Genomic DNA, 26,438 nt, shown 5'->3' with positions numbered 1-26,438 from the left:
TTCCAGCCACGCCCAACACACAGAATTCTCGCCTTCCCATTGGTTGAGGAGGGCTGAGTTCCGCGCACTCCGCGCGACGGGCCCAAGTTATAGGCGGAGCCGCGGAGAAGACGGGGCCTAGAGGCCCCGCCCCGCAAGGCAGGGTGTGCAATGTTGGCCGAGGCTTCAGCTTCGCACTCCAAAGTATCTTGGAGTTCCCGGACAGGCCCTAGAAGATTCGAGAGCCCCTGTGGCCCTAACAGTGACTTAGCCCTCCCATATACCCTCCCAAATTGCCTGAGCCCCTCCGCTCCTTACCAGCCCCCAGGTGTCTCACTGCGAACCGAGGAAACTACAGCTCCCAGGTTGCATCGCGCCGAGGCCCGTAGTCCGCGAATCAGGCGGCTCGGGTCAGGTGACTTCTGACCAGCCCCACAGTATGTCAAGTTGGCCCCGGGAAGCGGGTACAGTCCGAGAAGACTGCCGCGTTCCATCTGATGAGTGCCCTGAGCCTAGAGGACCTCAGGTGAGAGCCGACGCGGCCCCGACAGCCTCCCCCGCCTTCCCCGCCTCATTTCCCAGGCGGACCCGCTGAGGTCCAGAGACACAGCAAGTCAGTTGGGCAGCCTGCCGCGCATCCAGCCTCCCTCAGCCGCGCCAGGGTTCCTTCACCGCCCACCAGTCCCGGCCTCTCGGCACCGGACAGCCCCCGGGTTGACGGGCTCTGGTAGTAGCGAGCGGAGGCAGGGGACACCGGGCTGCCAAGGTGGTTTGGGAGGCTCCGTTCCAGTGCAGGTTAGCGCCCGTTCCCCGCCTTCTGCTTAGTTGTCGCTTGAATCCGGTGGCAGAGTTTGCAGATGGCTTTCCAGAGGGGAGACACTGAGAGGTTAGACCACTTCAGGAACTCTTTTTGAGGTGCTGAGCACCGGCCTGGGTTCCAAGGCTAGTGGGGCGAACGAACCCCGACTCCGCTCTCCGGGGCTTTCAGTCTGGAGGAAGCGAGGACTACTGGGCCCTGCCTCTTTCAACAATATTGAGGAAAATAACAACGTAGGCCTTGTGAGAGCTTGCTAAGTGCCCTCGAAAAGGGTTGTATTTATCAATATTTTAGAGCATTGTTTCTCAACCGTTTTTTCTTACCAGCCTCTCCCTCTTGAAACTGTAATACTGCTTATGAAAGGGCTATGGACTTCCCAGGTGGCTGGTGGTAAAGAATCCACCTGCCAATGCAGGAGATGCAGGAAATGTGGGTTCAGTCCCTGGGTGGGGAAGATCCCCTGGAGGAGGAAATGGCAACCCACTCCAGTATTCTTGCCTGGGAAATCCCATGGACAGAGTAGCCAGGCGGGCTACAGACAGTCCATGGGGGTGGCAAAGAGTCAGACACAGCTGAGAACGCGCATGCATGCATGAAGGGGCCACAAATCGTGCTTCATTTTTCATCTACATCCTGTGATTTAGTTTCCACTGTCTGTTTTCACTTCAGGAAATTTGAGCTTGAGGAGGTAAGTAACGCCCCAAAGTAGCCCAACTAATAAATGGGGAACTCGGCTTCAAACCTGTGCAGTCACTCTCCAGGACACACATTCCTTGCCACTCTCTGTATTACTTCTCCAAGATAAGACGATCTAGGGAGTTCCAGATGGTGGAACAGGTGACAGGATTAACCAGATACCTGCCCAAGTGGAGCTGCCTCAGGAGACCCTTGACCCCAGGGAGCCCCCGGGAGGGGATTGGGAGTGGGAGACTTCTTGAAGCAGGTGGCATCTGGGGGAGGTCTGGAATGTAGAACTCACATAGGAAGAGCAGCATGTCACACAGAGCCTATCATGATGAGATTCTCCATTTCTACTTTGTAGCATTTGGAAGACACTAGTTTTTGTGTAATTACTAACTTGATCTTTTTCAAACATTTTAATCAGCCACATATCTCTCAAGGTCTCTCTCTCTCCTGATGTCTTTCCTCCCACGTGTGTCAGCCTTTGGGAGCAGGGAACTTTTGTTGTCCAAGAGTTTGAGGTCCTCAGTCTACATTCCACTCCTGTGGAATGAAGGAGGAGCCAGTTAGGCCTGATTCTGCACGTCTGAGTCCTCAACGAAAACCCAGAATCTGCCCTGGGAAACAGACTAAACCCTGAACTTGAGGACATCAGCAGGTGTGGAGAGCAGAAAGTGGCAAGAAGAGGTTGGGCGGGGGTGGGGGGGGGTGTCATTCCACATAGACCAGAGAGCAATTTCCTGCAGGTCAGGGTACAGAAAGCAGAGGAGAAGGGAGCATGGGGATACAGGGCCAAGGACAAGGTGCCCAGAGGAGGCCAGAGAGTGGGGAGACAGGTGTGGAAGGTGGGAAAGCTTCTGTACACTGAAGCAGCATGTAGAAACCAAGTTATGGATATTTACGCTGACCTGCCCCATCTTGACCTTTGGTTCACCTCTCATGTGTGGGGGTTATGGGTACACAGCAACCCATCTTCACTTAACCAATAAACTGCTCCAGGACTGATCTGGGGTTTGTTCCACACCAGGTCCCCTTTGTCAGTGATCCCTGCCAGTCCCAGAAAAGTGACACCTGTCAAATGAAAAAGTCCTAATCAAGGGTCTGTTGGTGGCATTAACCTATAGACACTTCTCCCAGGACAGGAAATAAAGTTAATTTCCTTAAGGTTTGGGGCTTCCCTGGGGGCTCAGTGGTAAAGAATTTGCCTGCCAATGCAGGAGACAGGGGTTCGATCCCTGATCTGGGAAGACCCCACATGCTGCCGAGCAACTAAGCCCATGCACCACAGCTATTGAGCCTGTGCTCTAGAGCCCAAGAATTGAAACTATTGAGCCCACATGGTGCAACTACCAAAGCCCTCTCACCCTAGAATCTGTTCTCCACAACAAGAAAAGCCACCACAATGAGAAGCCCGCACCCCGCCACAAGAGAGTAGCTCCCACTCACTGCAACTAGCAGCGAAGTCCCAGCACAGACAAAAATAAATAAATAAAGCTATTTAAAGAAAAAAATTTTCCTTAAAGTTTATAGGTTCATGGAGTCAAATATCTGACTACAGTTTTAATATCTTCTGAAAAATAAAAGAACCCCCAACCAATACAGCTGCATCTTTCTTTCTGTTGTCTGGTTGCACAAAACAGTTGAAGAGGGAAAAATTCAGCATTTGTCCACTTCCTCAGGGTAGGGCCTTACACAACCCACTGAGCCTCTCAGAGCCCATTTCCTCGCATATCAAAGAAAGACAGATCCTCCCTGGGGTCCTCTTCTCCAAGCTGGTGATGCAAAGCCTGTGAGGTCACAGGTGTGAAGTGAAAGTCCTTTATGAACTGTCCATGCATGGTACCAGGTGACTTATTGTCCACTTGTTGCTAGGCAGGTTCAACTTTAACCTGAATTTCTCTTGCTCTTTGTGTTTCTTCCTAGTTCATTGAAATCAAGGAACATGATAAGGAGGTGGCTGGTTATTTTTATCCTTTTCCCCCTGCAGCTCATAGAGAAATGTGGTAAGTCTAGAAATGGGTTATCAGCTGTGAGGGAAATGGAGGAAGTAGCCTCCTTAATTGTTTGCAGCCAAAGGTTCAGGACCATCCAGACAGCATGTGTCCACCTGCCCCTTGGCTAGGTGGCCACCCAGGTAGTAGAACAGACCAAGGTCTGGAGTCCAGGAGTTTTACAGGGAGCCAGATGGTTCACAGATAATTGACCTTCTGCCCTGGGGGCCCTCTTCCCGTTTCTGTACCACCAATGTCAAACTGTGGAGCTCCAAAAATCGGGGATAATGTCTGTAGAGAAGAGCTTGTGTTCCACCCCATGGGCCTCACAGAGGGACTTACGGGTCCTGGGAGATGCTGCAGAAGCAGCTGAGGTGGCCACCTTGTTACCCGGTTCTGCCAAGCAAAAACACCTGAGGAGCCTGCCCAGCATCCCCTGGTAAGATTACAGAGCCCTTCCCTTAGAGAAGGACAGAGGAACTGGGCCCAGGAGGGCAAGGGGCCTTACAGAATCTGGGCTGGTTGCTGGAAAACATATCAGGGTTTGTGTATCCTTGTGAGGCGTGACCTTCAGGGCAGGGCCCTTTAAAGGCCTGTATCATACCATCAATTTTCTATTGCCCAAACATTGCTGAAATTCTTTCCATGAAAGCTGTGTAAAGCCTCCAAGGACACCAGGCCCATTATTTTGATCATCTGGCTGTTGTCAAAAATCAAATACAGGGACTTCCCTGGCAGCTCAGTGGTTAAGAATCCACACTTCCATTACAGGGGGCATGGGTTCGATCTCTGGTTGGGGAACTAAGATCCTGCATGCCACTCAATGAGGCCAAAAAATAAATGAAAATAATTTTTTTTAAAGTCCATCTTGGGAGTTCCCTGGTGGTTAGGACTCCGTGCTTTTACAGCCAGGTGCCTGGGTTCAGTACCCAGTTGGAGAACTAAGATCCCATGAGCTTCATAGTGTGGCCAAAAAAAAAAAAAAATACATCTTAAAACCCCCAACCAAAGTTTCCAAATTAACCTTGCACAAACTATGCAAACCCTTGCCGAAGCTTGCCAAGAGCTACGCACAGTGGTTCCACTGCTAGTCATTTGGGCTCTTGAGTCTCTGAGCAAACACTGGTCATCTGATCAGCTCTTCCAGGTTTGTTAAACAATCAGTCATGTTACTTTGCAGTCACACCTTGTGGGGAAGGTGTGACTTATGGGGAATTGCTTGTGGGGAAGCAATTTCCGAGAAAGAAGAGGTTTCTTCCAAGAAAGAAAAAACACCATGGAGCCCGGTGTTCTTCAGTACGGATGCCAGAGACCCAACTCCAGACCTGCTGGGTCATATTCTCTGGGACTAAGGCCCAAAAGTATGCACGCATGCACCTTGGCTTGCTTTAAATAAATTTCCATTAGTCATGCTAATTCATTGCCCTCAGAAAGAAGAAAAAATTCAGCTGCTGCTACTAGATTATAGAGGGCTAACAGGCCCAGAGAGGGTAGAAGTCTCTCCCAAAGTCTCTCCCACAGTCACAAAGTAATGAGACTGGGACCCCTGCTGCATTGTATCACTGAGTCTTTTATACTAAATGTCATAAAGGAAAAGTCAGAAACAACCATAAAATCAAGGAGCTAGAACTGAGTTTCTGACTTCATTCTGCCCTGCCTGTCTTTGCTTTGGGGAGTGGTCAGAAGCTGACTCAATGGAAAAGACTGATGCTGGGGAAGATTGAGGGCTGGAGAAGGGGGTGACAGGATAAGATGGCTGGATGTCATCATTGACTCAGTGGACATGATTTTGAGCAAACTCCAGGAGATGGTGAAGGCCAGGGAAGCCTGGTGTGCTGCAGTCCATGAGGTTGCACTGCAAAGAGTCAGACAGGACTGAGTGACTGAACAGCAGGGAGGACCTACGGTGAGTGACCAGTGGTGTTTTTCGCCCCTGTCGGCTGTGGGCGGAATCTGGAAGTGCTGCCACCTACTGGCAAGGACCTGAGCCCTGGACTGGAAGCTGCCCTAGGTTTGCATCCTGCCTCTACCATTTCTGAGCTGTGTGGACACGACACTTCCCCCCTTGGGATTCTCTGTTTTCTTCTGTCTTCTGTAGGCGTCACGTTGCCCACCTCTCACTGGTGTAGTAATTAGAGAGCAGCAGTGGCTGGTGTGGAGTGGGAGAGATGCCAATGAGGATTCATTTTTAAAAAGCAAAGGCTCTTGGAGGAGCCTTCAGGGAGTCTCATTTGATTATTTCAATGTGGTATCCAGAGCCTCCTGCCCTGGGGCAGACTCTAAAACGTGCTTTTCTAGGATACTATATGATGCCAGCTTCTTAACTGCCTCCCATCTTGGGCTAAAAGATGTCCTTTGAGGACAGAGCCTGTATCTGCATCCACATGTGGGGCTGGCAGGGAGAAGGTGGCTCAAGTAGAGTCTGAGAGGGCCCAGAGCCAGGCCCCAGAGTGTGAGTTTCAGGCTGGCCAGTTCCCTTGTGGGAGATGAGTTTACTCTTCCTTTTCCCTGCCTCTTCCCCATCTCCCTCCCCGACTCTGCCACTGGCCCAGGTGTCCAGCCAGAGGAAGAGAAACTGCCAGGAAGGAGTATTGAGAAGGAGCTCAGACAGTGGAGGTCAAATTAGGGAACTTTTAAATTCCTTCCCAACCTGAGCATCTAAAATTTCATTTCTTCATCTTCTACCTTTGAGGGGTCTGGGGAGGGGAAGACCTGGGCCTCACCTGCAGCCACGCCCTCGGAAGGAACCATGTTCATCAAATGGAGCACCTGCTTTGCCCTGTGGGCCCCCTTCCCGGCCCAGTCTAGATTCACGATCACACCTTAGGCTGTGAGTCACCCTGAAGCCCCCCAGGTGAGGGAAGTGAAGTAGACACACCTGCGGTGGGGGCAGGGACGGGGCGGGGCTGCCGGGAGAACCCAGGAAGAGTCCAAAAGACGGTGGTAACTCCTGTGCCCAAATTGCCCTGGAGTGTTTGGCCTCCCAGACTTGCTTCCTCCTTCACCCCAGAGGCCTGTCTGTCTGAGTTAACATCTTAATGCCAAGAAGAAATCTCCGGTAGTGAAACTCTGTCTTGTTCATCAGTCTCCCCCAAGTCCCCAGCAGGGTCAGCCTCCAGAAGGGGATCAGTGAATGGGGTGAGCTGGGCTTTTACAGGGAACCAAAGGCAGTTCTTTAGAAACAAGTTAACTGGGCCACAGGTGTCTCTCTGAAACTACAGGAAGGGGCAGGACTGGTTCTGCAGGGCCGTTTTAGCTCCAGGAACAGAGGAAACCCTTGTGCTTTCCATCTGAAGAGGTGGTTTAAGCCCACGTGTTCTAGTCCCAGATTGTGGCTGAATTCCTTTGTGACCAATTTTTGGGCTCCGTGGTTTCTATTTCTGGGTGACTCCTGCAGACCATTAGAGCTCATCTGTGGGGGAGGAATAAGCTTCAGCATCTCCTGGTCAGGCCTGTGTCTCCCTCTGTCTCTGGCAGCAGGAGGAGAAAGTGCATAAAGAGGGCATTTCCCAGCCAGTAACATACTTAGCTTCTTAGAACCTCAGGAGTCTTCACCTAGGGGATAGAGGTGGTTATGAAGCATCAGTTCAAGTGTCAGGGCCCCTCCTCCCAGTGTCTCGTGGGCCTGAGCTCACAGTCATAACAACTCATGTTACTGATTTGGGTTGTTTCAGAGTCAACAGTTGACTTCTCTGTACCTCCCATCGTGAAGCTGGAAAACGGAAGCTCCACAAACATCAGCATCTCCCTCCCGTAAGTTTCCCAGGCCCAGCTCTGTCCTCAGCCCAGCCCTTTTGCCCCACAGCTGGGTCAGGGCTGACCCCTGCTCACTATATTCATATTTTAAGTGTGATGCCCTTGCCTCTTCACATTAAGACAAGCCAGGGAAAGACAGCGGCCCTGGGCTGCAGATTGAGGTCCCAAGGTCTCTCTCTCCCCCCAACAACTGATGAAACCTTGTTTCTGGTGGGAGAAGGAAGACACATGAGCCTTTTTCTTAGCTCCTTGAGTGACCAGCTGTTGACTGAACTTCAAAGCGGTCCTTTGCAAGGCTCTAAATATTTGAAGAGAGTCCTGAAGATTGCTAGTGGAGGTGATGGAATTCCAGTTGAGCTATTTCAGATCCTAAAAGATGATGCTGTGGAAGTGCTATACTCAATATGCCAGCAAATCTGGAAAACTCAGCAGTGGCCACAGGATTGGAAAAGGTCAGTTTTCATTCCAATCCCAAAGAAAGGCAATGCCAAAGAATGTTCAAACTGCTGCACAATTGCACTCATTTCACACGCTAGTAAAGCAATGCTCAAAATTCTCCCAAGACAGGCTTCAACAGTATGTGAACCATGAACTTCCAGATGTTCAAGCTGGATTTAGAAAAAGGCAGAGGATCCAGAGATCAAGTTGCCAACATCTGTTGGATACCTGAAAAAGCAAGAGAGTTCCAGAAAAACATCTACTTCTGCATTATTGACTATGCCAAAACCTTTGATTGTGTGGATCACAACAAACTCTGAAAAATTCTTAAAAAGATGAAAATACCAGACCGCCTGACCTGCCTCCTGAGAAATCTTGAGGTCAGGAAGCAACAGTTAGAACTGGACATGGAGCAACAAATTGACTCCAAATCGGGAAAGGAGTATGTCAAGGCTGTATATTGTCACCCTGTTTATTTAACTTACATGCAAAGTACATCATGTGAAATGCCAGGTTGGATGAAACACAAAATGGGATCAAGATTGCCGGAAGAAATATCAGTAACCTCAGATATGCAAATGGCACCTTATGGCAGAAAGTGAAGAAGAATTAAAGGGCCTCTTGATGAAAGTGAAAGAGGAGAATGAAAATGTTGGCTTAAAACTCAACATTCAGAAAATTAAATCATGGCATTCAGTCCCATCACTTTATGGCAAATAGATGGGGAAACAATAGAAACAGTGACAGACTTTATTTTCTTGGGCTCCAAAATCACTGCAGATGGTGACTGCAGCCATGAAATTAAAAGATGCTTGCTCCTTGGAAGAAAAGCTATGACCAACCTAGACAGCACATTAAAAAGCAGAGACATTACTTTGCTAACAAAGGTCCATCTAGTCAAAGCTATTGTTTTTCCAGTAGTCATGTATGGATGTGAGAGTTGGACTATAAAGAAAGCTGAGCACCAAAGAATTGATGCTTTTGAACTGTGGTGTTGGAGAAGACTCTTGAGAAAGAGTCCCTTGGATTGCAAGGAGATTCAACCAGTCAATCCTAAAGGAAATCAGTCCTGAATATTCATTGGAAGGACTGATGCTGAAGTTGAAACTCCAATACTTTGGCCACCTGATGCAAAGAACTGACTCATTAGAAAAGATACTGATGCTGGGAAAGATTGAAGGTGGGAGGACAAGGGATGACAGAGGATGAGGTGGTTGGATGGCATCACCTACTCGATGGACATAAGTTTGAGTAAGCTCCAGGAGTTGCTGATGGACAGGGAGGCCTGGTATGCTGCAGTCCATGGGGTCTCAAAGAGTTGGACATGACTGAGTGACTGAACTGACTGACTGGATGTTGGGAGAAGGAGCTGAGTCACTTGGCAGCACTCTCTGAGATGACAGCCTGCTCCCTTGGGTGAATCCCACTGTGCAGTGCTCCCAGTCAGCCTTATCTGAGAGTCTCTCCAGCTGCCCTCTGCTGGTTCCCGCACAAGGGTGCCCACCTAGTCCAGATTGTGCCAGAGAACCCACCTCCTCCTTACCCTTCCCTGCTTTCCCCAGCTTGTGCCTCCCAGCCATGAGGATGCCCCGAGATGAAGATCTGGAACCCTAGTTGTTGTTGTTTTTCTTCTTTACCCTTCTCCCTTTTCCTCACCTCTCCTAGGATGTCTGATCTTAAACCAGAGCTTTGGGACCAAGGCGTCCTAACAGACCTGCATCCCATCCCCAGATGCTGCCACTTCTGCACACTGACACCTTGTAAATACAACACATCATCCCCCTTAGCACAGAATCCTTGAGCAGCTTCCCACCCCCTTCCAGATTAACTCCAGGCCTTTAAGCCCAGACTTAAGCCCCACAGGCTGTTCCCACTCAGACATGTCTCACCACTTTCTGGGGACGCTGCCTGGCTCTTCTTGGAAGTCTTTCCCAGGTGAGCAAATGCCATGGTCCTGTCTGTCGGCCTCTGAATACCTCGTGTGACATTCACAGACTATTTCCCATTAGCTGTGTTCTCACTTGGGCAAAGGGACCCCACCTCTCAAGCCCCCAGGGCTAAGCACATAGCCCTAAGTCACCCTAATTGCCTGAGATATGCCAGGCCCACCACAAAATCCACAGGGCGGGTTGAGACCTCAAGGAGTCCAGCTTCTCAGCAGTAACCAGATTCTTGTCCTCCACAGGTGCCCTTTAAATGCAACCTTGGTGATCACTTTTGAAATCACATTTCGTTCAAAAAACGTTACTATCCTTCAGCTCCCTGATGAAGTAAGTAATGAATCTTAACAGAATGGGTAGAAAATGACCAGATAACAAACCACATTTTGACTAAGTGCTTGTGGAAGTAGGCCACCTTGTTTTTATACCGGGGGCTGCCCCTGACTTGTTATTCTAGAAATCTCTGATTTGGGGCTTTGCTAGTCTCTTTGGCAATGGATGTTTTATGCTATCAAGATGGAATTATTAAGATGATGGGAAAAAATATGAGGCAGAAATGATTCTGAGAATGTAGAAGAAATTCTTAAGATGGTTTTTTTTAAGACCTTGCTCCTCAAAGAGCATCCATGGATCAGCAGCATTGTCTCTGCTCTAAAATTTTTTTTTAATTTTATTTTTAATGGAAGTATAGGTGATTTACAGTGTTAGTTTCAGGTATATGTACAGCAAAGTGATTGTTATATATACACACAAAGATATATTCTCTTATATATATTCTTTTTCGGATCCTTTTCCCTTATAGGTTATTACAAAATATTGAATATAGTTCCCTGTGTTATACAGTAGGCCCTGGTTGGTTATATATTTTATATATAATACAATACTGTGTATATGTTAATCCCAGACTCCTAATCTATCTTTCCCCCTTAAAACCTTTTAGAAATGCCCCATCACAGACCTACTGATTAAAAATCTGCATATGAGTAAGAGTCCCCAGGTGATTTGAGTCCACATTAAAATTTGCAAAGCTCCCTTCTGGGATTTCATTGGTTGAGTGTCTGGAAAAACCAGTGCCAGAGGCTGTCTGGCATAATAATAATAACTATTTATAGCCTTTATACATTAATCTTTTAATAAACACTGCTTCCACCTTATGGAGGATTTGAGCCAATTACCAGTCAACTTAATTTAAAGAAAAAAAATCAGTAGGGAGGGAAAAAAAAACAGATGAGAGATAAACACAGGAAAGAAGATAAACACAGGAATGAAGCAGTAGCCCTGAGGCTCAGCAGGAGGCCCTGAGTGGTTGTAGAAATGGGCTGCACATCTGCTCTGAGCCCATGAGCAAGCCAACAGTATTGACACATGATCAGATACAGGGCAGATGCCTAGTTCCAGAAGGGACATGGTGGCCACTTAGAAATAGACAAACAACGTTGCCAGCAAAACCTGCTAAAAGCAAGAATGGATGAAGATAGGAAAATAAAAGAGCCAAGAGCAGTACACTTCGTGAAAATGAAGCTCACAGCACACTGGCCACAAATTGGATCCCAGGCTTTGCAGCAGCCACTTGCACCATTTCAATTGTCCTACCATAGCCCCCTGATTTCAGGGGTTACGAGCCGAAAGACATGTTCAAGGGTCCTGAAGAAGCCACTGCAGCCCAGTGAGCCACATCTCCATGGTGCCCCCGACATGGGTGGGAGGTGGGGCCAGGGCACAATCCAGGGAACAGAGAGATGGGAGTAGGGGGACATCCCACTCACTGCCTCACTCAGAATTCAAGAGCAGCAGGAGGCATGATGGGGAGGTCAGATACTGCAGGCAGGCCGAGCAGAGCTTTCGATGAAGATTGGACAGAAATGAGGGTAAAGGTGTTCTCCCTGCAGTGTCTGATGTGTTGCACCTCTTCTGGTTTGTCTCTTGGCAGCCCGCCTGGGCGTGGGGCAAACATCCCTCTGTGGATCTGTAAAAAGCCATCCACAGTAAAGGAAGTCGAGTTAATAGCAGTCATCGTAGGGTAGCAGTGATGGTAAACAGTTCACCACTTGCTGTGTCGGTGCCATAAGCTTTATGGACATCACGTCATTCAGAGCAACCCTGTAAGGTAGACTCTTGTGTTATTCCATTTTACAGATGAGCAAACTGAGATCAGAGCTCAAATAACTTGTCCAAAATAAAATATCTAGTGAGAGGAAGAGAGCCCTCCCACCTTCCCTCAGAAATAAGCCAGGGGAGGGCCCTTCTGCTCATAAAGTCTAACACTGGAGGAGGGGGAATTCCGGCTAGCTGATTGGCCCAATATTTCTCCCTCCTGTTAGGAAGCTCCTAGAAGGCAGAGGCTTGTGTGACCTGTCCCTCCATTCCCTAGCGAGTAGCTTGGAGCTGCATGTTCACTAAGGTCCCAATAACTATGGGGCTCTGGACCTGATTGAGTTTTCTAACAGGTCGTGGTGCCTCCCGGAACGACAAATACCTCTTTTCGAGTGACGTCTCAAAGTGTTGGACAAGTTACCGCTTATCTGCATGGAAATCACTCCAACCAGACCAGGTAGGTTGGCCTCCGCCGGTGTGGGCCCTAAAGGATGAGAAGGGAGCCGGTGCTGGCGCGAGGGGTTTCCTCCAGACACCCAGCCCCAGCTCATCCCGGTCCCGATGTCCTCTCTAGCCCAAGGATACGCTTCTTGGTGATCCACAGCAATGTCGTCAGCATCATCAACCAGGTGATCGGCTGGATCTACTTTGTGGCCTGGTCAGTCTCCTTCTACCCTCAGGTGATCACCAACTGGAGGCGGAAAAGGTAACCCACGGAGCTTTGCAAGCAGATTCACCTGGGGCCAGTAGGAAGAGCATTCCAATGAAGCTGTAGGCAGCCTGGGTTCTGACCTATCCCTCTGCTCTTCTGTCTTCCTACCCACCCCTGCCTTTTTAATTTTATTTTATTTATTTTGGTTGCACTGGGTCTTTGTTGCTGCACATGGGCTTCTCTCTGTTTGCGGCAAGTGGAAGCTACTCTATTTTAGTGCTCAGGCTTCTCATGTTGCTGAGCACAGGCTCTAGAACTGTCTTCAGCAGTTGTGGCACATGAGCTTAGTCACTCCTTGGCATGTGGAATCTTCCTGGACCAGGGATCGAATCCATGTCCCCTGTATTGGCCGGCAGATCCTCATCCACTGTACTACCAGGGAAGCCCCTGCCCTTTCTTTTGTTTTTTTTTTCCCATTTATTTCTATTAATTGGAGGCTAATTACTTTACAGTATTGTAGTGGTTTTTGCCATACATTGACATGAATCAGCCATGGATTTACATGTGTTCCCCATCCTGAACCCCCCTCCCATCTCCCTCCCCATCCCATCCCTCTGGGTCATCTCAGTGCTCCAGCCTTGAGCACTTGTCTCATGCATCCAACCTGGACTGGCGATCTGTTTCACACTTGATAATATACATGTTTCGATGCTATTCTCTCATTAGTGTATGTGTTGCCGAAGCGAGCATCCCTGCCCTTTCTTAAAAGGGGTCTGATGTGAAAGTTCTAAGAGCCCACGTAAGAGCTGCAGTGCTGGGCATTTGGTCTCTTGCCCAGTTCAGCCCCACTCTCTGAAAGCAACCAAATGGGGCTTCTCAGTTGAGATGGAGAAGGGGCTAGGTAGGGGGGTTCACCCACAGCTGCTGTGCTCCTGGTCCCTGCAGCCCTGGGGGAGTTCGTGTCAAGTTGAAGAAGAAAGTTGGCCCACTTTGATTTTAAAGACCCAGGCTTCAGGCATGAGGCCAACAAGGCACATGGGCCTCTGAGGGGCTGCTGAGCTGGGAGCCAGGGTGGGAGGCACTTCGTCTCTGCAGGAGGCCTCCAGACAGTCCCAGGAGGAGGAGGGGGTCAGATGGCATGGGGTGGGCGTGGAGAGGGACTGAGGACTGTGCTCTCCTTGGGGAGCCAGGCCCTCCTCCCGAGGTGCTAGGAGCTCTGTGCCCTCCAGGCCCCAGCGGCACCCAGTCTCACCCCCCACCCTGCTTTGTCTCCCTACTCCTCTCCCCCAGTGTCGTGGGTCTGAGCTTCGACTTTGTGGCCCTCAACCTGATGGGGTTCGTGGCCTACAGCGTGTTCAACATCGGCCTCTTCTGGGTATCCTCCATCAAGGTACAGCCCTGCCCGCCCCCGCAGCCCCACCAAGCTGGCCGGTGGCCAGGCTGCCCCTCACCCCCCAGCTTCTCCCCACCCCCACCCAGGAGCAGTTTCTTCTCAAATACCGCAACGGCGTGAACCCCGTGGACAGTAATGATGTCTTCTTCAGCCTGCACGCGGTCGCCCTCACCCTGGTCATCATAGCACAATGCCTCCTGTATGAGGTGAGCCGCGACCCCGGCCCCTGCTGCAGCCTGTGCCGCCCAGGCCCCCACCTGCCCTTTTCCACAAGACACGGAAGCCCCCAGAAGGGAAATGTGTCCATCCACTCACATCTGCTTCCTGGGTCATAGACCAGACCCCATGCTGGGCCCTGTGAGCCCAAACCCTCGGGCGCCCCCAGGTCTGCGGTGAGGGACACAGAGGGAGGCAGTGACGACCCAGCAGGCTGAGAGCTGAGCAGGCAGGGAGAACACGGGCAGTTTGTGGGCCCCACGACTCAGCAGGGAGGAGGGGGGACAGAGGGCACTGAATTGTGGTCCATGGGATGAATAATGTTCCGTGGTGACGGGGAAGAGGGCCAGGGTGGACCACCTGTGCAGGGGGACAGACCTGTGAAGCCCAGGGTGCAGCTAGAGGAACCGTGAGCAGGTGGGTGTGGCCAGGATGGCCGTGGAGGGAGCAGGAGGGGGGCCCTGGAGGGCCAAGCTGGGAGCCTGGGCACAGCTATGTCGCTGGAGGACCACCATCCACTGTCTCAGCAGGGAAGAACGGTGTTAGTGCGTGTTTCAGGGCATCGTTGATGTCACTGTTCTCTTTCACTGCCCTGTGGGTATACCACTTCCCCTGGGGAGTTCTCTTCCCACCTGCAAGGTCAGCCAGGGTTGCTCGGCCCCGACCTTCACGAACCTTCTGGATTTTTTTACCCTTTGCTGAGAAAGTTATATGAGGGAGGCCTGCTTTGGGGAATGGTACACAGGTGGAGGAGAGATTCCAGAGTTGAGCAGGCTCCCTCGGGTGGCCGAGGGAGCCTGGGCTGGGGTGAAGTGCCAGGCCTCCAACATGATGAGGGCCAGGTCCTTGCATCCCTCACTGCTGGTGGGTTCTGAGAGGGACCCACTTCTGCAGCATGCAAGCAAGAAGCAAAAGGGCTCTGCTAAGTCCAAGAAGGATGGAACCAGAGGCTCTGATAGTGACAAGGTGTGGGTGGTACTGGGCTCTCCGCACCCCACCCCCACCCCACCCATGTCCCTCCCTTCCCCCCCGCCCTGCTTCTGATCCCCAGCGAGGCAACCAGCGTGTGTCCTGGCCAGCCATCAGCTTCCTGGTCCTCTCCTGGCTCTTCACGCTCATCGCCCTGATCATGGCTGCGGTCGGGGCAACCACCTGGCTGCAGTTTCTCTTCTGCTTCTCCTACATCAAGCTGGCAGTGACGCTGGTCAAGTATTTTCCACAGGTACCTCCGAGGTCTGCCTGCTGTTAGCATGAGAGGGACACGGATCTCTTGGGGGCAGCTTCTGACTGGGGCGAGGAGATATGGGTTGGAAAGCTACTAGGAGGAGGCCAGCGAGCCCAGTAGGAGTGGGACATCACACCAAGCCAGCTGTGACCTCTACCTGCTCTTTCCCGGGCCCAGGAATCCCATGGAGAAGTTGGTGGCACTTCTCTGACTCACGCTCAGCTCTGAGAGTCAGGGGTCATGTAGATCACTCTCGTCTCTCTCCTTTGCCACCTTTCTAATGACTTCAATCTTGCCCGCCACCCTACCACCGCTGCCCATGACCATCAACTGATGTCCCTGACAAGCCACAGCAGGATACTGGGGAGATGACCTGGGAGGAGGCAGCCCACCAGCACCCAGGGTCCTCCCTGTGGGCCCTCACACCCTCCCTCGAGTGCTCAAGACAGAGTCAGGGACTGAGAGTCACACACAGCTTCCGCCACAGCCAGAATGGCCTAGGACAAGTTCAGATATGAAAGAACTGACAACCACAGGCTCTACTCATGAATCTGGGGCCTCATTTAACTCGCTTCCCCAGCACAGGGAACCTTTTGTTCCAGGGACTCAAGAAGGAGAACGTTTTGGCCAGAGTCAGGGCCAGTCCCCTGGAGGGCATGGAAACAGAGCCATACCCTTAAGGATCAGCAGGACTCAGTTCCATGAACCAGGGAGGAGGGGCCACTCCGGGCCAGTGCATTCTGCACAAAGGCACTGTCGGAGGAGGCCCTGCTGGTGGAGCAGTGTGAAGCTAGGAAGGTGGGATCGGGGCCCAGGGGGCTTGGGAAGGAGGCTTCAGATTAGGGGAAGGGCCTGGGGGAAGTAGGGCCTCAGTCCTGAGTGTGGGAAGGCTTGGGCCTGGGAAACCTGGGAGGCAGGAGCCTACGTTGGAGATGTCTGGGACCATCCAGGACTGGAGAGGTGGCAGCAAGCATGAAAGTTAGTGGGAGAGGCCAAGAAGGGGGCCTGACAGGTGGCTGCTGGGAGAAGACCTGGAAGAGGAGTGATGTCCAAGTGGACTGGACCTGAGAAGCCCAAGGTGGAGGCCCTAGAGCCTTAGCAGGGCTGGGGAAGGAGTGAAGTTCACGCTATAGGTGGGAAAACTAAGGCTAGGAGAATTCAAGTCACTCTCCCAAGGTAACACAGCTCCCATGGTGGAGCTGGGATTTCAAACTAGGTCATCTGAACTCCCAGGCTGTGTTCATAAGCCCAACATGAAGTCCAGGCTGAGTTTGGGGAGAATCTCCATTTGAAGGTGAGAAGAAACAAATCAGAGTTGCCTGAAAGCCAGGATATACAGAAAGATGAAGATGGAGAGAGAGAGCATCCACACACACCCCTCTCCTTCCCCCCCCATCCCCCTGGCTGGAGTGGGGAGTTTGGGAGGGGGAGAGGAGAGCTCTGTCTGCTTGGCTCACAGAGGAGACTCCAGGACCCGCCCAGACTGTGCCTGCAGCTCCGAGTTCAAAGGTCATTGTGTTTTGGGGGCTGAGGTCCAAACAGGAGTGGGAGGCATGAGAGCCACTCTTGTTTGGACATAGTCACAAGGTGCAGGAGGCCGCCCCTCAGCCCCCTCACTGCCCTCTGTCTGGCCCAGGCCTACATGAACTTTCACTACAAAAGCACCGAGGGCTGGAGCATTGGCAACGTGCTTCTGGACTTCACTGGGGGCAGCTTCAGCCTCCTCCAGATGTTCCTGCAGTCCTACAACAACGGTGAGTCAGCCAGCAGGCTGCCGCCCACCTGGATGGCTGGAGGTGCCGCGGTGGGGGCGGGGCTTCCTGGAAACCACCCCTCCCCCACTCTGGAATCCTAGCCAGTCCCGGGCTCCTGGGTGAGGTTCAGTGAGGGGGCATTTCTAAATTTACTTGGCTGTCCATTTGTGGCCTTCCCAGGTGGGGCAATAATAAAATATCAGCCCGCACTGTAGGAGACCTGGGTTTGATCCCTGGGTGGGGACGATCCCCTGGAGGAGGAAATGACCACCCACTCCAGTATTCTTGCCTGGGAAATCCCATGGACAGAGAGAGGAGCCTGGCAAGACTGCAGTCCATGGTGTCGCAAGAGAGTCGGACACAACTGGGCACATAGCATGGTGTGTGATCTTAGTTCCCTAACCAGGGGTTGAACCCACATTCCCTGCATTGGAAGGTGGATTCTTAATCACTGGACTGACCGGGGAAGTCCCTTGCCTAGGGGATTTGGCAGCTAGAGGATTTGTGGTTTCCTGGGCAGAGGAGGGAACCCCCACTCCACCATGGAGCCCCGCGTGCTGTTTGAGCAGCAGCCAACCTAAAACCACAACCCATCCCATCCCCTCTGGCTGTTTACAGACCAGTGGACACTGATCTTCGGAGACCCAACCAAATTTGGCCTCGGCATCTTCTCCATCATCTTCGATGTTGTCTTCTTTATCCAGCACTTCTGCTTGTACAGAAAGAAACCAGGGTATGACCAGCTCAACTAGCTCCCCGGGAACCAGTGGAAAGAGCCCAGGCCCAGGCCCTGGTGGGGAAGTTTCCTTCAGGAAGGCTGGAGAAGCGATCTGGAGAGCTGGGCTGGCTCCATGCGGAGAAGCACTCTCTTCCTCAAGGCCAGATGCCTTAAACTTGAACCAGCCTGCCTTCATCCTGGACTCTCCCAGGCCAGGGAGCACCCTCCCTCTGGGATAGGCACCTAGACTGTGTGCAGAGATTTACAGCTGGCGGCCCCTCCTGGTCTCCCCAGAGGTCTGTTGCCCCGGGCCTTTCCGGTCAGGCACCTGGCCCTCCTGCATCTTGATGCTGCATCTCTGTTTTCTTTAAGGCTTCAGGCAGCACACAGGGCTTCTGGCAGCCGTCCCAGGCAGGACTGAACACTGAGCTTGGAGCTGAAGGCCTTGCCCCACCACCCAAGCAACCAGTGTTTCTGGGAGCGGCTTGAAGGACTGACCTGGCAGCTGGGAGAGTCAAGGGAGCCTTGCTGCCACTGCTGTGTTCAGAGACAGAGCAGCCGGGTGTTGTGCCCGATAGACCCGGAGATGCTGGTGTTGGTGGCAGAGGGGCTAGGACTTTGGGGTTAGGCCTTGGGGCGCCTCCTCTGAAGGCTGCGTTCTCTGAGCACTCACTGTGCGGACACCCACCCTACATCCAGGTGGCCCCAGCCAGGCTCTTGTAAAGAACCAGTATTTCCAAACCTTGAGGTGCCCAACAGGTTGGTTCGGAACCGAGCTCATATCCAGCTCTCTCCGGATCTTTATCACACTAATGAGCCATTTGGAATTTTTCAGAGGGATGCTTTGGAAGTGAGTGGCTTACTTTCTTCTGCCTCTGCCTACCTCCACTTTCCCATATTCAGGCCCCACACGCGCTCCTTACCAAGTTTGGAGGACAGGACACATACATACACACATAGACACACACCAGTCTGTGCCTTAGAGGCATGTTAGACCTGCCAAGTGGTGAGAGCAGCCCCCTTCCCTCACTTTCCCAGACTCCGACCTGAGACTCACCAACTTGTGGCTGTTCCAGAGCCTCAGAGGACTTGAGACCACCTCACACACTCCTTGTGGGCCCCTCCTGACCCCAGAGCCTCTCCCTTCCCACCCCAAGCAGTCCTGCCTGTGGCAGGAGGGGAGGTGGATGTGCCTTGTCCATGCCTCAAGCTTGTCGATCCATGAGATGAATGAGGGGCTTCTGTCGTCAATTAAACCTGGTTCGTTTCCTCTCTGCACACTGAGCATTTGCCAGATGCAGGAGGCAGGTGTGTTGGCTTCTGAACCAAGTCCTTAGGGCTCAGGGAGACGGCCTGTCATTCCACTGCACAGAAACGTGTGGCATTTCGAAGTTCACCGATCCCGAAATGGCTGTGTGCTAACCTGGTGTGTCACCGGGGAGCCCTGCTGGGTGGCACTGTTGGATGCTCAGGGCCAGGCTGGTCCCAGAGGGACCATCTGCATGACCAAGGGCGTGGCAGTCCAGCTGTGTGGCCATAAGCAAGGGCTGGATGCGTTCTTTACGGGTATGTGGGAGAAGGGGCAGGGGAGGGGGGTGATAAATCTTCCAGATTCTTCCTCTAGCCTGCCATACTAAGTATCAAGGAATTTAGGAACTTGTTTCTCTAAAGCAGAAAGTGCAGCCTGACCAAGCCCACATGCCTGATTTATTTGGGCCACCCAGCGTGTGGTTGGGTAACACACTTTAAAGATGGGAGATTGCAAAAATCTGACTTGCCTGGGCTAGGTGGGTCCATGAGTGGCGGCAACTCCCGGAGCCAGTATTGCAACCAGTCCTGGGCCAGGCAGAGGGCAGAGTGCCCCCCAGCTCACTCCCATCCCATCAAACCACAGCCTGTGTCCCTGGCATGGATAAAATGAGTTCTCTAATGTCTTATGGGATACGTGTCTGTCCTTGGTATCCATGAGACCCCTTCCCAATGAGAGCTGAGGCTAGGTTACACAAGGGTAGTGGGGGTCTCCCTGGTCCAGTCCAGTGAAGGGACTCTCAGACATTCCCACAGAGCAGCCCTGGCCCAGCACAGCATCAGTGGGTTTGGGAACAGATGGGCTTCGTCCATGGCCAAAGCCCTCTGCCAGTTCACCAAGTAGCCCTCCCCGCTGTCTCAGCAAAGACCCCTGATGAATGAATTCCAGCACTGTTTATTGGGCACAGGATGGGGGCAGCTTCCCACTGCCCCATTTCCACAGTAACCAGAGTCAGGCCAGTGCCCTCACTAAGAGTAGCTCCCAGGTGTGAATTAGTAAGCTTAAATTCCAAAGTTGAACTGGCACCTCTAAAGAGTGAGATAAAAAACACTTTGTATCAAAGCTGTGATTAAAAAAATATAAAAGTTAAACCCACAGGCATAGAGAAAAATGGCAATCCTGAAAACTGCCCTGAAATGTTACCCTCGTCTAAATCCTGTAAGCAGGTGAACCCTGGGGGAGGCCAGCGCCCCTTGGGGAGTGGAGGTGAAATGGGGTGACTTATGAGTCTGCGTGGCTTCCATCCAGGCAGACCTTCGTAGTGTCTCTGGCAGTGAATCGAGTCCCCTCTAAGGAAGGCAGGGGAAAGCATGGGGCACAGACATTGCGGAGCTGAGAAACGGGGGCAGGGCCAAGCCCTGTGCGTCTCAGCTACGAGGTGCTATCAGGAAGTGGGGTCCCTGATGGCCTGGGCACACTGTGGCCAGGCAGCAGGGGCTGAGGGCCGAGACTGGTCACTGCAGACTGACTGTGACTCGGCTCCAGGCCCTGTTACCAGTCCTCAGCATCCAAGGGGAAGAGATGGTCCCAGAGCCTTGGGCCAGTGGTGGGAGAGGGGAGCAGGCCGGGCCAGGGATCCGCTCTTGCCCTTCTGAGCAGGGATCCAGCAATGAGCAGAAGCCAGGACGAGAGACAGACAGAGCATGGAAGTGGTGTCACTGTACAAAGGGCGGCCAGGCTCGAGTCAGGGACCCTGGCAGCTGCTAGGACAGCATGGACTGCTGCACGGCCTTCTGCAGCGACTGCCGCGTCACCAGCAGACGCACCACCTCCTCCGAGCGCTTGGTGAGCCGCTTCCGGGCCTGGTCGTGTGTGACCATGGTCATGTCCCAGCCGTTCACCTGGCCCAGGGAGAGAACACAGCCCGCTTCAGGTCACTGCCTTCTGGGATCTGAAAACAGGACGGGCTTTGGGGGGCCTGGGTCACCCAAGCTGATGTCCCTGGGCTGGGCACGTGCACACACACACACACAAGAGGGATTCAGCACAGGCTCCTGAACTACTTCGGTGCGTCTCCCAGGTGCCCAGGGAGATAGGCAGGGGCAGCCCCACCACCCCCGAGGGCTTTACACCCTCCAGCCCAAGCCTTGTTTTCCTCCTTCGGGACACTGGTTACCTGCATGATCTTGTCTCCGATCTGCAGCCCAGCAATTTCCGCAGGGCCTCCTTCGGATACCCGTGTGACGTAAATGCCCTGGGAAGAGGCAGCCCACGTCAATCCCTGGGGTCACTGGACTGGCCTCCCAGCCATAGAGCAAAGCCCAGCAGAGCATACTCCTAGCCATCTATCCCACACTCAGCCCGTGCTAAGACAGCCAAGGGGGAAGTAGGGCAGCCCCACAGATATTCCAACCCCTGCTGGCCACCTGGGCTCCATCTGAGCAGGCCTTCCTAGTGCTGGGAGGCCCACTCTCCCCCACCCCACCCCTACTTACTCCCACCAGATCATTTCTTGGGCCTTCCTTTTTTTTTTCCTTGGACCTTCTTAAGAGAGAACCATTTGAGAGAGATGAGGTCTGCTCCTTCCGCAAAGGCCCAGGAAGCAAAGAGCCCACTGTCTCAGGCCTCTGTGCCCCACAGAGAGGTCCCCAGATCCTAGTCCAGCTCACCTTGTCCGTCTTATCTTCTGAGAAAGGGTTCTGGGAGGGATCCTGGTCAATTCCACCTCCAATGCTGAAGCCCAGAATTAAGTTCTCACCTTGACGCAACTTGTGAATTTCAACTCTTTGCTGGCAAAGATGAAAAAAACGAGTTGGGGATGAGTGGGTATGGAGAGCAAATGGGGTCTGTGACCCCTGCAGCAGCCTCAGGCGGCTGGGTAGGCTCGGAGCCATGCCCTGGGGGCAGGACCCAGGGCCTCTTGCAGGAATCTAGCTGGTCACCAGGCTGGGAGGTTGAGACTCAGAACTCAGACACACCAGTCCACCCCCACAACCCTCTGTCCTAACCTCTCCCAGCTTCCTCTGCCTCAGGCACCAGCCTTCCTCACACGTGTTAAGCCCCTGCCTGGCCCAAAAGCCGGGCTGCCGTGGCTGCTCTGGATGGGCTCCTGTGTCCTAAGGGAGGGACCACACAGGGCAGGAGTGGTCAGGCCCTGAAAAAAAAAATGCAGGCACCTGCCTGAGCCAGTTCAGATTGCTGAGCCAGCCCTGTCCAGGGCAAGCCAGGAGATGCTCGGGAAAAGCAGAGACTGGACTTGCACAGAAAGGAGGAAGGGTTGTCCTGGCCAAAGGAACAGTAGCAGAGGCTTGAAGGTGCTGTGGATACATGTCCACGAGACCAGAGTGTACAGTGCAGGACTGGAACTGGGAGGTGAAACGAGGCTGAGCCCAGATCAAGAAGGCTGAGGAGGACAGGAGGGAGGGGGCATCGCCCTAAGCCTCAGGCCCTGACTTGTGCAGTGCAGGAGGCAGAGGAGGGATCTAGAGCTCTCCCACCATACTCTAAGGTTGGGAGTTCCCATCTGTGCCAAGCTTCTTTCAAAGTCCTCAGCAGGCACCTCCGGTCACCAGATGCTGGAAGCCAAACCAGACAGCCCCACCTCCAAAGTTGAGTCTTAACAGAAAGAGAAAAAAACCAAAGCAAAAGGTGACTGGATCTGGACCAGAGGGGCTTCACGAGGGAGGTACCATTTGCACCAGGCCTTGGGACTGACCAGGACTTTGGCCACCTGATCTTGATTCTGGGCCCACTGGAGCTCTTAGGAGTTGGGGAGGGCTGGGTGATGATAGATCATAGTCAGATTTGATGCTAGAACAACCACTCAGGCAGAAGGAGAACAGTTGTCTCACCAAGGTGGGATATGGAGGCCAGGGGACGTAAGCCACTAAGAAAGTGAGATCCACAGATTCCAGGGACTTCGCTGGTGGCCCAGTAGTTAAAACTCCTCACTCTCAATGCAGGGGGTCCAGGTTTGATACCTGGTCAGGAAACTAGATCCTGCAGGTCACAACTAAGAGCCCACATGTTGCAACTAAGACCAGGCACAGCCAAATTTAAAATAAAATGAAAAACAGACTCCAGTCTACTTGTGGCAGAAAAGCATCAAGGGAAGCACCGGGCTGGCCACCTGGCCTGGCTGAACACAACCACCTCCCAGATGGGGACCCCAGAGGGGAAGGAGCATGTTGAGCTGGAGAGCCAGGAGCACTCCAGGCAGCAGTCCAGAAAGCAGACTAGCCTATGAAGCCGGAGTTCAGAGGAGAAGCCAAAATGTTCACTACATAGGAGAGGGCACAGGGTAGGGAGGAGCTTCTTCCACCCCATCCTCGATCCAAGACACAAGAGGGAGAGGCCAGACCCCACCCACTGTGTTCAGACATGTTCCTAGTATGAGAAGAATTGGAAGGTCAAGGTCCTAAAGCTTTGAGGAAGGCCCGGGGACCAGCCATGATATGTGAGAGAGGGGTTGTAGGAAGCGTGACACCTGCAGCCCACTGGACCTACGCCCTCGTGCCCAAACGTGTGCGCTCCTCCGGGCCCGCCTCCACCTCCTCTGACAAAATACCTTTGCACACCTTTGACAAACTCCAAGGTCAGAAAAAAGTACAGGCTCTAAGACTGGGAGATAAGGTACTGTCACTGATTTGCTGGGCGAGGTCAGGCAGGTTACTGCCCCTCTCTGGTTCCCCACCTGCACCCATTTTTTTTTTTTTTTTTTTTTTTTTTTGCCAACTAAGGGGCAAACTTGACCCCTTCTCTTTAGGGCAGCTAAAGAGCTGGGAAAAGCAGGCTGGTGCAGCCAAGGTGAAGCTGAGGACTGCTGTCAACAGGTTCAGCCCAGGCTGGAGCTGGTGCTCTTAAGCTCACCCTCAAATGTCAGCTTTATCAGTGGCTCCCTGGTCACACCACCTGACTGCAGGAGTCCCCAGCACCGCCATCTGAGATACTGCAGCCAGTCCCAGGCCCCAGGGTTGGGACTTCCACCCAACCCGTTCCCTGCCCAGAAGGCATTTCTTCTCAGCGACCTGGTTCCTTTCTGAGGGCTTCTTTGCACAACTAGGCATGACCAGACTTCTCTCTAGGTCTCAGTTTCCCCACCTCAGCCACAGAGTGGGACCTGCAGGTCCCATTCGGCTGTGGCTTTAACATCTGGCTCTAATGTCCCCGCCTGCCTTTACCTATTCTAATAGTACTTGGCACCCGAGACAAGCCAAGGGAGGAGAGTAGGGTCTGAGCGGACCCCAAAGGGTCTCCTCAGGCCCCAGGTGCCAGCTAGGGGGCCTGGACTTTGCCCCCAAGGGCTGGGAATCCAGAGAAATTTCGATCAGGATCGAGCCCGTTGCATGAACCTTCACTCTGGCCCGGGCGGCGGTGGGTCAAGTAGGAAAGCCTGCACAGGAGGGGTGAGGGTCTGGCTGCTTCTCTGGCCCCGGCCACCTCCACCCCCAAGCCTCCCTCTGGGCGGCGGCGCCGGCTAGAGCGGAGGAAGCACTTCCTCATTCCAGAGGCTGCGACTCAGACGTCGGGGCCGGCGCCCGCCCCTCGCAGCTGCCCAGCTGGGGACACAGATCCAGGAAAGAGGCGCTTTCCTAGACTTCCACAGCCGGAGCCTTTCTCCACAATCTTCCCTGCCCCCGGCTGGCTGAGAAAAGTCCAACGCGGCGGCGGTAATACGCGGGGTCTGGCCTGGATTCTGGCTATTCAGGAGGTTTCTGGGTCCCAGGCACTTCTGTTGCATGGCTGGGGAAGACCGCGGCCCGGCTCAGGTAGAGTGGGAATCGGAGCTCTGGCTCCAAGTTTGCAAGAGCCCCGCTCAACGCTCTGTCAACCTGTTTGGGGTGTCAGTTTACCTATCTGCAAAGTGGGGGGAAGCTAAGACGAGGAGGAGCCCGCGCGAGCGCACTCACCACCACGGCGGTGACGGGCTGGCCCGGGACGTAGGACATCTCGACCCCAATCTGGTAGAAAAGTGTAGCTTAGAGAAGCCCTCAGCGAAAATATCCGCGGCCGCGCCCTCTCTCGGTTAACAAAGGCGGCCCAACCAGACCCGCCCCCTTATGAATAGTTATGAAGTCTCCGGCCAATCACCGGCCGGAGCGCTGTTCGGCTTTCGGAAGTCACGGCGTGTGCGCAGAAAATCAGGGAGCGGGTGGAGCGTACGCGGGGCTACCACTGCGCATGAGTCGGAAGGCTGGCACGGTCCAGGCGCCTGCGCAGCCTGGGCTGTCCCAGCATCCTCCAGCGCAAGATGGCGTCGCGGGGATCCATACCCGAGGCTTTCTGAGGGAACGTCGAGTGACCGCGTCCGCGGCTGGGTTCCAGGTAACTGAGCGAGTCTGGGCGGGAAATGTAGATGTACCGCCGGGACCCCCAGCTGTCAGCCTTCTCAGCGTCTTTCGATCGAGGGGTGCGGGGTCTCGGCGGCCCCAGGGGGAGGGGCGGCGTGAACCCAAACTCGCCATGCTCTGGGCGCCACTTGTAACTTGGTTCTCTCCACAGCCCCGCGTTGCTCCACGAGAAATCAGGCTGAGCCCGGGAGGGTGCGATGGCCGCTGTGGTGGCCAAGCGGGAAGGGCCGCCGTTCATCAGCGAGGCCGCTGTGCGGGGCAACGCCGCCGTCCTGGATTACTGCCGGACGTCGGTGTCGGCTCTGTCGGGGGCCACGGCCGGCATCCTCGGCCTCACCGGCCTCTACGGCTTCATCTTCTACCTGCTCGCCTCCATCTTGCTCTCCCTGCTTTTAATTCTCAAGGCGGGAAGGAGGTGGAACAAATATTTTAAGTCGCGAAGACCTCTCTTTACAGGGGGCCTCATCGGAGGCCTCTTCACCTACGTCCTGTTCTGGACATTTCTCTACGGCATGGTGCACGTCTACTGAAACGGGGGCAGGGATGACTTTTTTTAAAAAAACAGATCGGGAGGACTGTTGCCAGAAATTAACACCGGGTAGATTTACCTAGTTTTTAAATTGTTGGAATAGCTGCTTGTTCTGTAACGTTATAAATAATTTATATCTGAAGACGAAGAGCCTGTACACAGTTCTTCAGATTAAATGAAGCGTGAGACCCTTTGTGGAGTTTTTTTCCCTCCCTTGTCGCATAGCCCCTGGCTGTCAGGGGTACAGAATCCGGGAGAACTGGGACTGGGCCTTAGCTTTCTGTCTTGATTCTTTACATTTACGCATAGGCCACCCAGAGAGAGGATGAAGTGAAGTGAAGTCGCTCAGTCGTGTCCGACTCTTTGCGACCCTGTGGACTGTAGCCTACCAGGCTCCTCTGTCCATGGAATTTTCCAAGCAAGAGTACTGGAGTGGGTTGCCATTTTCTTCTCCAAGAGAGAGGATAGGAGGACCTAAACAAGGAGAGAACTTACCGTTAACATCCTGAGAACTAGTAACAGTGAATATTAAGTGTTGCCTACATGGACAGAGGAGCTGGTCAAGCTACAGTCCATGGGGTCTCAGAAGAATCGACTTAGCAACAACAAATATGCCAAGCATTGTACCTTGTACCTTTTACACTTGTTACTTTTTT

The 26,438-nt window shown here is 53.1% G+C and overlaps 3 protein-coding genes across 4 annotated transcripts; 2 read left to right on the top strand and 1 right to left on the bottom strand.

Annotated features, from left to right (window-relative positions):
- The first annotated feature begins 335 nt into the window (after positions 1-335).
- Positions 336-19,703, top strand: CTNS (cystinosin, lysosomal cystine transporter). Its single transcript, XM_065909263.1, has 12 exons — positions 336-505; positions 3,401-3,480; positions 7,143-7,221; positions 9,848-9,932; positions 12,050-12,153; positions 12,271-12,402; positions 13,639-13,738; positions 13,828-13,947; positions 15,009-15,179; positions 16,819-16,936; positions 17,555-17,669; positions 18,027-19,703. The coding sequence occupies exons 1-12, from the start codon at positions 477-479 to the stop codon at positions 18,073-18,075; spliced, it is 1,182 nt and encodes a 393-aa protein (XP_065765335.1). The 5' UTR covers positions 336-476; the 3' UTR covers positions 18,076-19,703.
- Positions 19,704-19,841: 138 nt separating this feature from the next.
- On the bottom strand, positions 19,842-25,015 carry TAX1BP3 (Tax1 binding protein 3). The gene is made up of 4 exons (XM_065909264.1): positions 24,813-25,015; positions 21,573-21,692; positions 21,080-21,157; positions 19,842-20,804 (listed from the first exon to the last, which is right to left on the bottom strand). The coding sequence occupies exons 1-4, from the start codon at positions 24,849-24,851 to the stop codon at positions 20,667-20,669; spliced, it is 375 nt and encodes a 124-aa protein (XP_065765336.1). The 5' UTR covers positions 24,852-25,015; the 3' UTR covers positions 19,842-20,666.
- On the top strand, positions 24,451-25,975 carry EMC6 (ER membrane protein complex subunit 6). 2 transcript variants are annotated; one of them, XM_065909266.1, is made up of 2 exons: positions 24,451-24,671; positions 25,405-25,975. In XM_065909266.1, exon 2 carries the CDS (start codon positions 25,451-25,453, stop codon positions 25,781-25,783), a length of 333 nt encoding a protein of 110 aa, XP_065765338.1. In that variant the 5' UTR covers positions 24,451-24,671; positions 25,405-25,450; the 3' UTR covers positions 25,784-25,975. The 2 variants fall into 2 exon arrangements, with proteins under 2 accessions (XP_065765338.1, XP_065765337.1); XM_065909265.1 differs by lacking the exon at positions 24,451-24,671 and adding an exon at positions 25,086-25,227.
- Positions 25,976-26,438: the final 463 nt, after the last annotated feature.

This window comes from Muntiacus reevesi, chromosome 18 (genome assembly GCF_963930625.1).
Source record: "Muntiacus reevesi chromosome 18, mMunRee1.1, whole genome shotgun sequence".
Classification (NCBI taxonomy): Eukaryota; Metazoa; Chordata; class Mammalia; order Artiodactyla; family Cervidae; genus Muntiacus; species Muntiacus reevesi.
The sequence above is the reverse complement of the archived record's forward strand: the minus strand, read 5'-3'. Positions and strand labels throughout refer to the sequence as shown.